The sequence below is a fragment of the Propithecus coquereli genome, unplaced genomic scaffold (genome assembly GCF_000956105.1).
Source record: "Propithecus coquereli isolate 6110/MARCELLA unplaced genomic scaffold, Pcoq_1.0 Scaffold158, whole genome shotgun sequence".
Classification (NCBI taxonomy): Eukaryota; Metazoa; Chordata; class Mammalia; order Primates; family Indriidae; genus Propithecus; species Propithecus coquereli.
In genome coordinates this window covers 4,974,776-4,990,048 of record NW_012140302.1, presented here as the reverse complement: position 1 = coordinate 4,990,048, position 15,273 = coordinate 4,974,776, and the positions used below count along the sequence as shown (strand labels likewise).

Below are 15,273 nucleotides of genomic sequence, written 5' to 3'. Positions count from 1 at the left end.
AGCTCAGACTGGGGCTGGCGCGAGGACTGAGGTCCAGGCTGAGACCATCCCTAGAGATGAACAGATTAAGAGGAAGGAAAAGGAATGCAAGGGTGACAACCTTTGTGGGCAGCACTCACAGACAAGGGCTTGTGTGAGTGTGATTCACGGTTGTGCCTACTGTTACTGGTCAGATAACAAAGCAGCTAATACTCGGATCTGACACCCAGGCTCTGCTAATAATCAACTAAAATTAGACTAAAGTTAATTAGGCAGCGTGCCTATCTCTTATTTGGTGTGTTTCTACTTCTTTATTATTGTACTCCCTTTCTGTAGACTATTTTTATGCATTTTTCACAACAGCTGAAGCAAAGTGTCTTAATTTTAAAAATTAACAAAAACATCTGCTTATAAAGAACTGACCGAAATGATTTCTTGTGCGAGTTCAAATTCTGCAAGTATAATGAAAATGTCAAATCTTTTACAAGAAGCTTGAAAGATAAAGTGAGAAATAATACTGAAGAAATACTGGGGAGTCCTGAGGTCTAACCAACCCAACAGGGGCTCTTTAGAAGTAGCCACTTAGTCTGCAACTGGAGGCAGTACACGCTCCCATGGGCTGCTACCACTCTCAGCATCCGAAATACACTGCGTCCTGGAGCCAATAAGAATTCTGTCTTGAACACTCATCTACGCTCACTTCCAAATTTGGGAACATTTGTAAGTGGAACCCAAAGCAGTAGATCTGGCTTTTAAATAAAAAGTTACATTTAAATCAATCTCTGCTCTTCTTAAGCTAAACACCATTTGTCATTTTTCAGCCATCATTTGAGTTTCACCCACACACCAGCCACAAATTCTGGGCCATGGTGAGGCTGTGGTCAGCCCGGTGTCCGGTCAGCTAGCTAAAGATAACCAGCTAACTTACAGGCTTGGGACTAAAACGGAAAGAGCACCACAGAGTAGACAAAAAAACATATTTTAAAAATTTTAATGTTAAGAGACGGCATAAAAAAGGCCATGCTTTTCAATAAACTGAAATGTTCTCTGCAAGAGTAACCGTATCAGGCTCAATACAAGTCAAATTTTTTTCTTTTATAGAAACTCTGTTTTTCACCGGTCGCTACATTTTGTTTGCTGGAGGGACATTTTCCTTCTCAATGGAAAGAAGCACTATGAAATTAGAAGCAGGGTGGGGAGCTCAGTGATGTGCCTGGGGGAACACATCTACCTGTCTACACTCCCTTTCAAGCCAGTAGAGGGAAAGTTTCTCATCTTTTCAGAAAGGATACTGATCTCATTATCTCTCTGCTTTAGAATATCTCGTAGCTTTTGATATTCTTCCTCTTTTAATGGTTCTTGGCAGTCTTGGTCTTTGATTTCAGAGGAGACTGTACAATTTCCAAGGATCTTCTTGTCATTCAATAGTTTCTGTAAGAAGAAATAAGAGTTTAGTGCCTATGTCTCTATTCCAAATTTCTTTGTTTCTTTGATTCTTTTTCCTTTAACAATTCCCTGCAGACATCAGGCATGCATACTCTTTTCTGCCTCCTTGTCTTAAAAATGCAGTAGCTTTTATTTACCTGGCATGTCCTCTCCCCCCTACCTGCCTTCTTTTCCCTTTTCCTTCCCCTTCTCCTTCCTCATTCCTCTCTCCCTTATCTTATCTCTCCTTCCCTAAATTGGGAAATTCCTACTCAACCACTCTCTCCTCTTGGTCTCTTTTCCCTTTCTCCATACACCATGCCACTTAATTCACATTTTTATTGTAGCACTTATCATGTACTGTAATTATTCTTTACGTATCTGTCTTCTCCATGACTTACTTATTCCACCTTGTCCTATCTATGCCTGGCCCATAGTAACTCACCATGAATGTTTATTGTCTTAATGAAGTATGCAAACATAGAAGTGAGGTAAAAAGAAAAGTTAATGATATTCCCACTCTCTCATCATAAAAGGTAAAACCCAAGGCAGAGAAAAACTGAGGTATTATATGAATAAATCAAAACTGCTAAAAAAATACTGGTCATAATTCTCTTGATATAGCTTGGAAATAAATGGTTCTTTGAATATGGAACTATCCTGTGTTGAAGGTAGAGATTCCTGGCAAAAGAATTAGAGGTCCATGGTCTGAGCTTATTTACTGGCACGTGAGATACGACCGCTGAAGAAACTCAATGATAATCACAGCATTGGTTTGAAGATCGTACCATTTTCTGAAAGTGTGATACTGGGCCCTAATTTTTCAGGGGTTAGCCAACTAGAAAAGCTTTTATTACAGATTGAACATGGCAGAAAATGGCTTCTACTAGAGGAAACATTTAAATTTACCTTTAAATGATGAAAACAGTGATGAATTTTACGCATATCGGCGCCAACCTCTAGTCTACTCTCTGGATCCTGGTCTTCTAAAAAGGATGTTATTAACTTTTCCAGCCTAAAAATACATAATGTATGAGAAACAACTGTGAGCTAGAAACTTCAGAAATTCTCATGGCATTACCTGGTTGGTTAACATTTAGAAGTACAGGATATTTTTCCCATCTCTTTACAGATATATAATTATCTGATTTGACTTTAAAAATTGAGGGGAAAGAAACAGATTGACAAAGCAGAATTTGTAATGATGCAATTATTTGACTAATTTTCAATGAATTTTCACATGCAGTGTTCAATATAAGAATCATTTGATTTCTACAATCTGTCTATTCCAGCCAAGCTGAATTTTTATAGCCCCGTATCTGGCTGCCATATTGCTAGAGAAAGTAATGAAAAATAATTTTTTAAATTAGTTTAATTAAAAACTCATGCTACTCAGCCTCAGCAGGCACCTTAATGGTGCTCCACTATCTTTTTAATCATTTCGGATTGACTTTTATTCTTCACAGTGGCTATTCCAAATCTTTTTAGAAGCTCAAAGCCTACTACTACTCTTTCACTCCCTGTTGATAAAGTTGCCTCTCACCAGAGTGAGAAGTCAAGAAGACTCCTTTGGTTTCCTTCTACTTCCCCTCAGAGTGTGTCTGCCTCACCTCTCAGGCCCTTTTCCTACTTTTATATATTTTGGATAACATCCTTCCTTCCTCTCAAGGCCAACCTCTCCCCGGGGCTCACTCTGCTTCTTCTAGGGCTTACCTGATTAGTTACATCTTTTCTCTGACCTCACCTCTTCATCACCTCTACACTGACTCTTTCCTCTCTGTTTTTCATGTTTTTCTATTTTAAAACAAAATAAAAATAGAAAACAAAACACCTCCCTTTGGAGGGACCATCCAATCACTCTATTCTGAAGTGCTACTTTAGTTCGTAGCATCCTGTGCCCACATTGCATTCTGGAGTCTTGTGCACACACCTTAGCTCCCTAGTACTTTGCAGGTATCAGGAGGCAATTCTTGGCTCTCATTCATCTTTGTGTCCCCCCACCCAACCCATATTAGGTTCTCAATATAAACATTAATATATTCATTAGTTAATTGATTAGTTGCCATGGAAATTATTCTCCTCTATGTTGAGATGGAACTCTTAATATGCAACGTGTAAGGATGGCAATCAGTAGCTAACATGCCAGGTATCCTACTGCAGCAACAGCACATCTTTATATCATTATCATGAAAATATTTGCATACTTAAATTGATTTGCATCTTTTAAAACTGTATACATTTGCCTTCCACTGTTACTATCAACCCACTCAGACAAGATACAATGATTTCTATCACAGAGCAGCCTTGGATTTCATTCTTATCTTTTCCCATAATCTGTGACATGTGACAGCTAATGTTTACAAGCGTGAGACAATTTATATTGTAATCTTTAAGTTGTTTCTTCAGGTGGATGTATACTTGTCATTTGCATTATTTGCTGATGGACATTATGTTTCCTTCTGCAATAGAGCTTCAAATCACCAGATACACAGAAGGACTTATTTCTGATAGAGATTTTTAAAAATTTGTATAAAATATTATAAAAATACCTGTTTATGAACAAAGTTCCAAACAATACATATGTGAATAAATTAGCAATATCACACCTCGGATAAACCTCATTAGCTACAATAGTGCCACTGTGCAAAGCTAAGATGTGAATAAATTAAAAAGTGAAAACTCTCCCCACTCTCCTGACACCATTCCCATTCTCTTTACTCTTTCTACCAAGAGTAAATTCTGGTAATACACTGTTAACAGTTGAAGTATGTTCTTCTCGTTCTTAATGAGGCACATACCTGTATATATATGTTCATTTATATATCTTGTTTTTACAAAAATGAAATCACACTCTGGAGTATTCTACACCATTACTTTTCTAAAGAATTTACCACGGATAATCTTCCACATCAGTATATATTCAGTGTAGCTATTTCACTTTTAATGGCTATACAATATTCCATAGTATAGATAACCTGTTCCTCTCATGATGGACGTTGGGGTGACATTCACAGTTGTTACATTCCTCTGTAGCCCCTGAGGAGGCCTGGATCTACAATCCCGACTTAATAAAATTTCAAAAAATAGTAATGTTTATTCACTCGTATATTCCCTGGATACTCAGCAGAAATTTTGAAATTTTGAAAAGCACCATGAGTTCTAGGATATACCTATTCTCTGGAGTAAAAGCACTTTGTGGTTTCCAGTGTCCGTAAAATTTCTAACAGATGATGTTAAGATGGAAGTAATGGTTAATTCTTCCTTTTTGCTTTTTGTTTAGAAAATTCTACTTCTGTAGAATTTGATCATAAAGTATATATTCTAGGAAACATTCCCTGATGGAAGGCTGAAGTAGTCTCCTATGTTACCAGAAAGCATTGTAAGATACAAGCCCACTGATTAGCTGAGTGACCACTTGCAGATGCTTCGAGCCCTTCAAAGATAGGCTTTGGCTAGTCCATCGAGGTTCTTGTCCCACCCAGTAACAGTATAGGGTACAAGGAGGACCAGGGACTTACCCAAGGAAATGGGTGAGAACTTCTGCCTAAGTAAAAGAATAGGATTGTTTTACTCTTTCTGGGACTCAATGAGTCTGGTATGTAACCAAGAAGGAAGATCAGGCCTTCTGACACGCAGTTTTGCTCTCAGCACTTGAGAACAGAGAGATAAGAAAACTGCCTGGTCTTCGCTTCATACATTTGATTTATTGTTGGATTTATTTTTTTATCAAGCAAGAACTTGGTCTAATAATTGAAATGCAGAAAAGTGCTTAATTTAGATGTTTTTGATGTACTCCTCTAGTACTTAAGAGTGAACGAATAACCCCAAATTCCTCACATTTTCCTATCTCCTGAAATAGTTCCCAAGTTCATACCTAGTCCCTGCTCCCACTGAGGGGTCTCCTAGCTGCCAAAACCCTGTTGGACAGTGGAGAACTGTTTACAGAAAGAGTCGAAGTGAGTACAAGAGGTCATGTGAGTACAATAATGTCTATTCTTCAGGAAAAGCCCAAGCCAACAAAAAACTAGTTTTTCTCTACTTTCACTGGGAGAAAAGAAGGAAGAAAAAAGAATCCTAGGGGAAAGGTAAAAATAAAAGTATACTATTCAGTTCTAGCCCACAGGGACAAGAAACATAGATCATCTAAGTGTCTGAGCACACAACCTGGCTGATGGTACGTGAATGTTAGATGTTTTGTGACTATACATATCTCCACCAAGTTGACTGCTAATGAGATATCTCTAATAGCCTGTGGCCTAGTTCTGTAACTCCATCATATTATAAATTTTGATAACTGGCCACATAATTAGAATTCACCATATTTCCTAATATGTGCTTTACCCTCTTGAGACCACTGTACTCCCCTCTTTCTGCTCCTTATATTCCTTGCCAAAGAAGGAAACTTAGGTTTAACAGCATGAATAAAAAGACAAAGCAAGCTTCTTATCATTAACCATAGCCAATATGAATTGAGCATGCACTGAATGCTAGATACATTTCTATGTTATTTGCACACACAATTTCCTTAATTATTACAGCAAGTCTATGAGATAAGCACTATTATTATGCTCATATCATACATAGGAGAAGAAATTGAAGTGCAGAGAGATTACATGTCTTGTCCAAAGTCACACAGCAAGCAAATGGCAGAGCTGGGATTCAAACTCAGGTAGGCTGACTTTACAATCCAAGTTTACCTACTATAGCAAAATTACTAAATTTATTTGAATACTATGCTGGGCAATGTACTTCTAAAAGGAAAAACCCACAGTTACAAGATTTCTTTGAGGAGGCAAATACATGGATGAACAAGCAGGAAATAACTGAGTAGCAGTTGCTTAGATCTTAGCAAGGTCATCGACCACCATGACTTGGAACAACAAAAAAGTTGGAAAAGAATCAGAACGGTCCATATTAGGAGATTAGTTAAATAAATCATGGGCATATTTATACATACAATTAAGCAGCCATTTAAGATGATAGTGAAGTGGCATACTTATTGACATTAAAAATACTCATGATACATATGGATAGGTTAACCAAGACCCCATTTGCAGGAATTCTGCAAGTACTCTGTAACACACATAAGAAGACAGAAAGTAAGAGACAATAAAGAAAGAAAGGAAGGAAGGAAGTGGGGGAGGGGAGCAGATCAGCAATCCTGAAATTTTTGGTCAGCAATTGTCTAAAGACTCAAGAACTTTTATCTTCTCCCTGTGAAAAGAGAGACTCATAATCCAAGTTTAACTTACTGTTCTGTAAGATTTTTATGATTATGTTACCTTTAACTGTTTATTAAAATAATTCATCATTTGTACATTGAGCGCGATTAAGATATTCTCAGTATTCTCAGATAAACTTTGTAAAAAAATTTTAGGAACATGTTCCTGTCAGCATAAGCTTCTAGAAATGAGCTAGAAACTACATCTCTATGGTATTAGTTGTGGGAAAGGTGGGAGAAAGGGGGACTGGGGCATTAGTCAGAAAATCAAACCTAACCTGGGGCATAGAAACCCTGGCTGGTTCCAAACAATTGGGGCAAAATAGGAGGTGTGCCCAGGAGTGGGAGGGGGCCTGGCTCTGTAATTGGGGCAAAGACAACAGAAGTATGGGGCAGCACAGTATTATTCCAGGGAATTTACTAAAAACAAGGTTAGGGAGGTACAAGGCAATGCGACCTCATCCCCTGATATTGAGCGGGAAAGAGCTGGATAAAAAATACCTCAGTTGGTGGGTCAGGGCTGCTCTGCAGTGGAACCACAGAAGTGCCTGGTATTCCGGACCTGACGATTCGTAGCTCACCTGTCTCCTCACTGTTTTTCAAAGAGTGGTAGACTGTTCATTCCAAAGAACTAGGAAAGAGTTCTGATTTACGAACCTCAGTGGTACTAATTACACCAAAAAGTCTCAAAATCTGCCTGACTGCTACCAATGGTTTTGCCAGTAAAGATGGCTCCATTAAGCGTGGGTTGCCTCCCACAGGGTTAGGCATGAGGATGTTGACAAACTATAGTTACATCCTACGTGAGCGAAGATCTGTAAAAGAACTGAAAAAAGTGATAAAAATATAAAAGGAAACTTTGTAACAATTATCTTCAAGGAATATGATAACTAAATAGGAAGAATGAGAGAATAGTTACACAATTTAAAAAAGTTGATCATGCTGGGATAAGATGTATTGCTGAAGGATTGGGTTGAATGATCTTAACTAATTCACCCATCTCTGTAACTTTCTCATCTGTAAAATGTGTAAAATAATACCACCGCTAAACTGTAAGCTCTAAGAAATAAGATAATGCAAGAAACAAAGAGAGGATATTGTGTGGCCTATGAATGCCTTGCTATTCAAAATGTGAACACTGGGTCCCCCTCATAGGCATTACCCAGGAGCCTTTTGGAAATGTAGAATCTCAGGCTCCATCCCAGATCTACTGAAGCAGAGCGTGCATTTAACAATACCCCCAGGTGATCTGTATGCCCACTAGCATGGAAGATGCGCTGTAACAAGACAACTAGCTATTCAATGTTGACATAAGGAGATATAGACATCTTTTCAGCTCTAAAAAACAAACAAATAAGTAATTTGAAATGTTAAATGAAAGGGGAACTAACATCCCTTAATGGTCAGCTATGTACTGGGCACTGTGCTAGTGACTTTGCACATGTTTTCTTATTAAAGTGGGAAAAGAACTATAGGGACTTTCATAGTCAGATTTCTTTATTACTGCCTTTTCCTAATTGTTTTGTTGAATATCCATTCAAAAAAGCCAGGCACTTTCACATGTATTTTGTTGTTCATCTGTACCATAGCCTATAAATTATTGTCCTTCTTTCATAGATGAGGACAAGAAAGCTCAGAGAAGTTAAGTAGCTTGCATGTTGTCATGAAGGTGGGAAATTGAAATACTGAGATTCGAAAACGTCTTTTGAATCAGGAATCCCCACTCTTTCCATAGACTCTCAATCAACTCAGAAAAGTGTTTTCCATTTGACATAATCCATGGTATACTATATTTATATTTCAATTCAGAACTTTCCTGTGGACTTATCTTTTTTATTTTTTTTATTTCGGGATATTATGAGGGTACAAACATTACGGTTACACTTTATGTCTTTGCCTCACCCAAGTGAGGATTAGAGGCATGCCCTTCCCTGCTACAATGCTCCCCATGTCCTTTAGTTGTGGGTTTACCCCCCCATCTCCCTAATCCCTGGAGAGTATTACGCCATGTGAGCACCCTAGTGTTCATCAGTTAGTACCAATTTGATGGTGAGTACAAGTGGACTTATCTTTTAACAAGCAAACAGCAGAGATGCGAACAACATGGTTAATGAGATGATCAAATAAACTTTGTGTCTGCCATCTCAAAGAAAAGAGTTTTAACAGGCTGCAGCAGTGGGTGCTTTCGCAACCCAGTGGTGGGGGGAGGAGGAAGACCTTATTTTGACTTTGCAAATATGATGGACTTCTTCTATGGGATGTGACCTTTTGAAACACAGTGTTGAGATAGCATGTAATTCACAAAAGAAAAGTTCAGATAAGAGCAATAAATTCACAATTATGATTAACTGTAATCCACAGGACATGAAAAACTGTCCTGGGACAGTTGGCTGGGATTGTGCCAATAGGACTACGACCAAAAAAAACTATACAAATATTTTTGGGGTCATTAGTTTCATGTTTGTTTTTTGTTAGACTCTGCTGAAAGGACCATTCCCAGTTGGCTTAAATGTAGTTACTTTAAGAGTTTTTTCCTTTTAGAGTTCCCTGGTCTATGACAAGTATTATGTATATTGTACACTCTCCTAACCCTAACCAGTAAGTGAAGGACACGGACCCTCATGTGCAAGAAGTTGTGTTCAACGGCATCTGCTCTGTTGGAATGAACTTTTTAAAATAACAGCAGGGGACCAGAAAGTTCATGGTTTTGGTGATGCAGAGGAAATTCCTATGCAGTTTTCCTTCAAGATTTATCTTCGTAATGTGTGTTTCCTTCGCCCCCACAAAAGCACAGTTACATGATTACTCAAGAGATGCACAACTTCTTGATACTTTCAGTGATTTGAAATAGTAAATGTAAAACATCAAAATTAAAATCCAGACTGGTTTCCTCTTTAATGGTGAAGATATGGCCTATGTATAGAAATATGCATTCATGGCTATGTACATCCATTGACGGAATTTTAAAAACTATTTTGACTTCAGTTTTAAATAAACTAAGACAATTTAGGGACACTAAAGATATATTTTACAAGCTCCCTTAAAATGCAGTGATGAAGGGTTTTGAAAAGTTATAAAAATTAGTTTTGTTTTTGTCAATCTAGATTTTCATATAACCCATTTACTTAAAGGCATATATATTTTATGATCAAACATTTTAACTTCAGCAGGCACAGAAAGCCTTAATCGTTTAAAACAAATGTAAATAAGAGATGAAAATAGCTGGTCTGGCTGAGGGGAGGCAGAGGCCAAGCCAGAGATACCACTATCTCCAGGAATCCTAAGTTGGGCACGAGATGAGCCTGGGACTTCTCACCACCAAGCTCCTGCCACTTCTGCAGGAGGCCAAGGAAGGCATGCTTGACCTCAAGCTGGCAGCTAACACCCTAGTTATGGACCAGAAACAGTGGGTTTATGACATGACCAATGTGCTGGAAGGCATCAGCTGATGGAGAAAAAAAAAAAAATCTAAGAATGGCATCCAGTGAAAGGGCATGAGGCCTGGCTGCAATACCTGGGAGGTTCAGGCAAGCTGATTGAGCTCAAGGCAGAGGTTGAGGAACCGCAGCAGCCAGAGCAAAATTGGACCAGCACAAGGTGTGGGTGCAGCAGAGCAGGAGCATCACAGGCAATGTGCAGAACAGCTGCTTGGGCTATGTCATGAGGACATCTACAGATGCTTTGCAGGAGACACCCTCCTGGCTATCCAGACCCTGTCAGGTACCAGCCTGCAGGTGCCTATCCCAGAGGGCCTCTGTGGGCAGAAGAAGTACCTTATTTACCTGAAGAGTGGAAGCAACACTATCAAGGTACTGTTAGTGAACAAGGAGGCATGAAGCTCACTGACTGTGGTGTGCCTATTTTGCTATCCTCCGAAGACCACCCGTTGCCTCTGACCCTCTGCCTTTGCCCAGGCCTGCTCTGGTCCAGCCCCAGGAAGCCTCAGACCCAAGCAGTCCCCAGTCCCTCCTGTGACCCTGACAATACCAAAGCTCAGATCCTTCCTGCTGGGCCTGGAAGCCCCTGCAGTCTTTGCCCTGCTGGATAGCAGCAGCAGCAGCCATAGTGGCAGCAGCAGTAATGGCAATTCACTGGGACCCAAATCTTTCATCTCCTTTGAGCCCATCAAGGCAGATCCCACTGGCATTCTGGAACTCCCCAAAGAGCTATCCCTCTTGGATTCCATACAAGAATGCATGAGCCCAGAGCTGCTGGAGGAGTTGATATCCTCAGAAGTGTTTGCCCCCTCCTCTGTCTTTCTCCATCTGCTGGAGACCACAGTTACATCTACAACCTAGACGAGAGTGAAGGAGTCTGTTACCTCTTAGATGCGCCTGTTCCCAACCTCTGACTGACAAGGACATGCCCTGTGTGGCTGGGACACAGACTGTTTGAACTGGGGGCTGCTTGGGGACCTCCCCCCACCCCACCTCTATACAGCTTTGAGAGCCGCAGACTCTTGGCTTCCTCAGCCTTCCTTCAATGGCTCAATTCTGCAGGCCCCTGCACCATAGAGCCAAAGTGTTTGCCTCTCCTTTTCTGGGGCTTTCCCCACCTTGTATCCTCCCCAAGCCTTCCTTGAGCCCAGGCTTGGCTACTACCCAGTAGCACAGAACCTAGGACCCACCACTGCCCCCTAGGGCAGCTTGTCCATCTCACTGTCCTGCTCCTGACAGCCCTCCCTCCAACCCACCAGAAAGGGAGGATGGGGGGACCTGGATGCTGGCCAGTACCATCTCCAGCCTCATCCACTGCTCTCCAACCCTGACCCTATAGCTCCTCCTGGACCTCTCATGTGTGTCCCTCTACTGGGCCCTTAGCCCTGTGTACCTGTAGGTTGTGGTGGTGGTAAGGTGCTAACAGAAAGGAACAGAGGTCTCTAGCTAGGAATCTGGGTGGATCAGTCTCTGATTAGCCCAACCTCCCACTGGCTCATAGCCTCCTCTTCATTTCTATTTATTCATTTACCCTCATTTAGAGCCATTTGTAGAGATTTAGAAAGATTTACAGTAATGAATGGATCCCTATATGAAGACTATTTTTATACTTTTTGCAGCAAAAATGAATTGCAATATTTGTACAGTGTCCAAATGAATAAAGATGATGCATAAGCCTAAAAAGGAGAGATGGAAATAATATAAATTTATCAATCTATAGATATTAATAATTCCCTCTTTAAATTCTATGTGTATTGTTTGAAACTTTTGTTTGCTGTAGGCAAACACTATGGTTATTTGTGTTTAATGTAAACATGAATACACATATCTACATAAATCTAAAATAAATAAGAAATTGACTTACAGGAAAGAGAATGGTGTGGTGGGTTGGGGTGGGGGCAGAGAAGCTAGTTAGTGAGCAGGGGAGCTGGTGACGTAAAAGCTAAGTCACATTCAGGAAGGCAGCAATGAGAGTCAGCAGAAATGCGTATGAAAGACTTGCTATCATCATGGCAGAGGCTGAAAGAGCTGTGAAAGAGGTGAAACTGGGCTAAGAGCTGAGAAAAGAGTGAAGGAGAGAGAGATACCTAGGAAAGGACTGGGGAAAGAAGCAAACCTGAGACTGTGGGGAAGCCATGGAGAGAGGCCTCTGACCAGACACTGGGCAGTGCAGAGACCGAGTCTGGGGAGGTGAGGGAGCGGAGAAGGGTTAGGGAGGAGAACAAGGACAGGAAAGTGCAGAAGGGAGTGCAGGGGGTGGAGAGAAAGGTAGGCCTTGGTGGATCAAACCAGAGCGCACCTATGGCAAAGAAATATAGTGAGAAATTTAGAAGAATAAGGGCCAGCTGGAAGTGGGCTGGCTCTACCAAAGTTACATATCTCCATGGTTAAAGTTTCCAAATTAAACAAACTATAGACTTCCATTAATTTGAAGGAGTAGTGGAAGATATACCTACTCTTTGCTCCAAATTTCTAAACTCTTTTTTTCCTATAGTTTTGTCTTATATGAAATTGTGGACAACATTGAAGTTTAGAAATAGACATTTCTCAGTTGGTTCCTTTAACAAAAATTTTAAGTAATGTCTTTGGTTTACAGACAAAAATGCAGAACATATATATATATATATATATATATGTAAATATATTTAATTAGACAGAAAACTTCTAAAAGTTTTAAAAGACAGATTAAAAAGGTTTTCTTATGTAAAAATGCAAAGTAAATCCTTATAGGTATATTTCCATTTGATAATAAATAATTTATTTTATTCTGTCATATGGACAACAGTATATAGCTGTTTGGAAACGTGTTCATGTAATAACGAATCTAAAGCAACACATTGGGAGTCTTAGTATGCTCCAGAAAGATGCGGGACAGTAATCTCTCCCTGAATGTATCAATAAAATTTAACGTAAACCTGATAAAATCCCCAATACAATTTTTTTCCAGAAAAAATAAATACATATACACACTCAACTCACAAAATTTTGTATACATTTTTTGTGTGGAGGGGTCCACAAATCCCCCAAAGTCTGTGAACCCCACAGAACCCCTATTGGATATGTACATACATATTGATACAGAAAGATGTCACAATCAAATGAAAAACACAGGTTAAAAAACAGCAAATAAAGTATGAGTCCATTTTTTTATTGAAATAAATACTTACATGTATTTATTAAACATTTTGAAGGATTACAACCAGATGATAATAGTTGTTATCTTTGAGTGTCTTTTTTCTTTTTCTTTGTCCATTATCACTTTTGTACAATAAACATGAATTGTTTATAAAATAAAAAATTATGAAACCCTTATAATTCTCAAAGAAAAATTTTAAAAACCACAAAGATAAAATTCTAAAATGTAATTTATAACTATTCAAGTTACTTTCCTGTAGAACAGTGCTGTGGGAGAGAGATACACCTTACTTGCTGTTAGGTTCTTGAAATGAACTCCACAGTGAAAACTCAAAGCTGTTCCTTCTGTTGCTTCCAGACAGTTTGATTTGTTGATTATGATCTAATTACTTACTTTATGGTCCTGCTTACAGTGGTTCCTGCATTTGTTTATCCATCCTTTGTGCAGGCTATCAGGAACCAGGTGTTAGGCATCGATGTAATTTATTATTTCCATAAGTACACATTTTCACACTGTGGGTTTTCCTTAAGTGGCATAACACATATAAAATCGTAATTAGTATAAACACTTGTTTCAGAAAGTCTTAAAAATATCCAGCTCTAAGTATATGCAAACTCTTCCTGTGAACAGGTTGCTGGAGAAAGCAAGAGACAAATACAGATATTCTTGGTTGTGATGATGGGTCTCATTCCTTCTTTTAAAGAATTTCCTGGAGTTCACAAACCTCAATGAGCAAAGAATATTAACACTGAGAAAGCGTTAAATAACTGGAAGAATGAAACAGTGTGTTCATGTTTTCACACTCAAGACTTTCTAATTTAGAAGCATGTACTTGGACTTCTGATGAAAGAACTATCTAGGCCAAAAGAATCCAATGTGTCAATAAATGTCCAATAAATGGAACTGCCATTTATGCCTTGTGCTTTTTTTTTAATCTGCTTTCAATATTAATTCATTTGGCCTATTAGAACTCAAAACACTTAAACTTTAGGAGAATGAAATAATCATTAAAGTACAGAAACAGCCCTGAGATGGAGACAGGCCTTTTTAATCATATTAGGTAACTTCTAAGAACTCAAATGCCTCCATAAACTACCCAAGGATAATTAATACAAGCTGTAGCTTTTAGTTTTGGTTTTAATATCTTCAAAATGTAGTGTCAGGACCAAAAACACTTTGTACCAAAGTGGAGAAACTTCATCTGTAGTGAATTATATGTCATGAATGATTTCAGAGAACTGATTTCTTATAAAAAGAGAGAGGTACATTAGCCATTAATGACCTTTGAGATATTTAATCCACAAAGTTTAGGTTATCGCTTTATAGCCAGACATTATTAGAAGCTGGGAAGAAGGATGGCTAGGAGCTGAGAGACATGAATTCAGGGTCATGTTAGCAGATAATTTGTCAATTTTTTTTTTAAGATTGCCTGATTGCTTGGGCCTCTCCTCTTCAGGTGGTATGAATTAACTGCTTGGTAAATACTGATCATGGTGAAGATTTTTCTCAATTCTCTACCACTGAGACATTTTAGGAAAAAGCTACATTTGGGGCTTAAATTTGCCATTGCATAAAGGGAGATTCTAACAAGAGACGGAATAAAAATCAAGAATGTGCTATCTCATTCATTTTTGCATCCATCCAGAGAGCATTTATTGATGGCCTATCATGAACCAGGTGTTGGGTATATAAATAAAGATAAATAAAACACACTAAAGTCTTTTCACCTTAACTTCCTCTGGATTTTATTATTTCAAAATCTTTGAGGTGGTGTTCACTGGTACTTTTTTCTTTCTTTTTTTGGAGACAGAGTCTCACTCTGTTGCCCGGGCTAGAGTGAGTGCCGTGGCATCATCCTAGCTCACGGCAACCTCACACCCTTGGGCTTAAGCGATCCTACTGCCTCAGCCTCCTGAGTAGCTGAGACTACAGGCATGTGCCACCATGCCTGGCTAATTTTTTCTATATATTTGTAGTTGTCCGATTAATTTCTTTCTCTTTTTAGTAGAGACGGGGTCTCGCTCTTGCTCAGGCTGGTCTCGAACTCCTGAGCTCAAACAATCCGCCCGCCTCGG

At 39.1% G+C, this 15,273-nt stretch overlaps 1 protein-coding gene across 1 annotated transcript in view; it reads right to left on the bottom strand.

Moving 5' to 3' along the window:
- KIF6 (kinesin family member 6) overlaps nt 1-15,273 on the bottom strand; it is a 480,713-nt gene that overhangs the window by 213,724 nt on the left and 251,716 nt on the right. Inside the window, exons 9-10 of the mRNA XM_012640809.1 lie at nt 2,314-2,419; nt 1,272-1,410 (exon numbers count right to left, since the gene is read on the bottom strand). Coding sequence (XP_012496263.1) covers nt 1,272-1,410; nt 2,314-2,419 — 245 coding nt within the window. The remainder of the gene's footprint in view (nt 1-1,271; nt 1,411-2,313; nt 2,420-15,273) is intronic.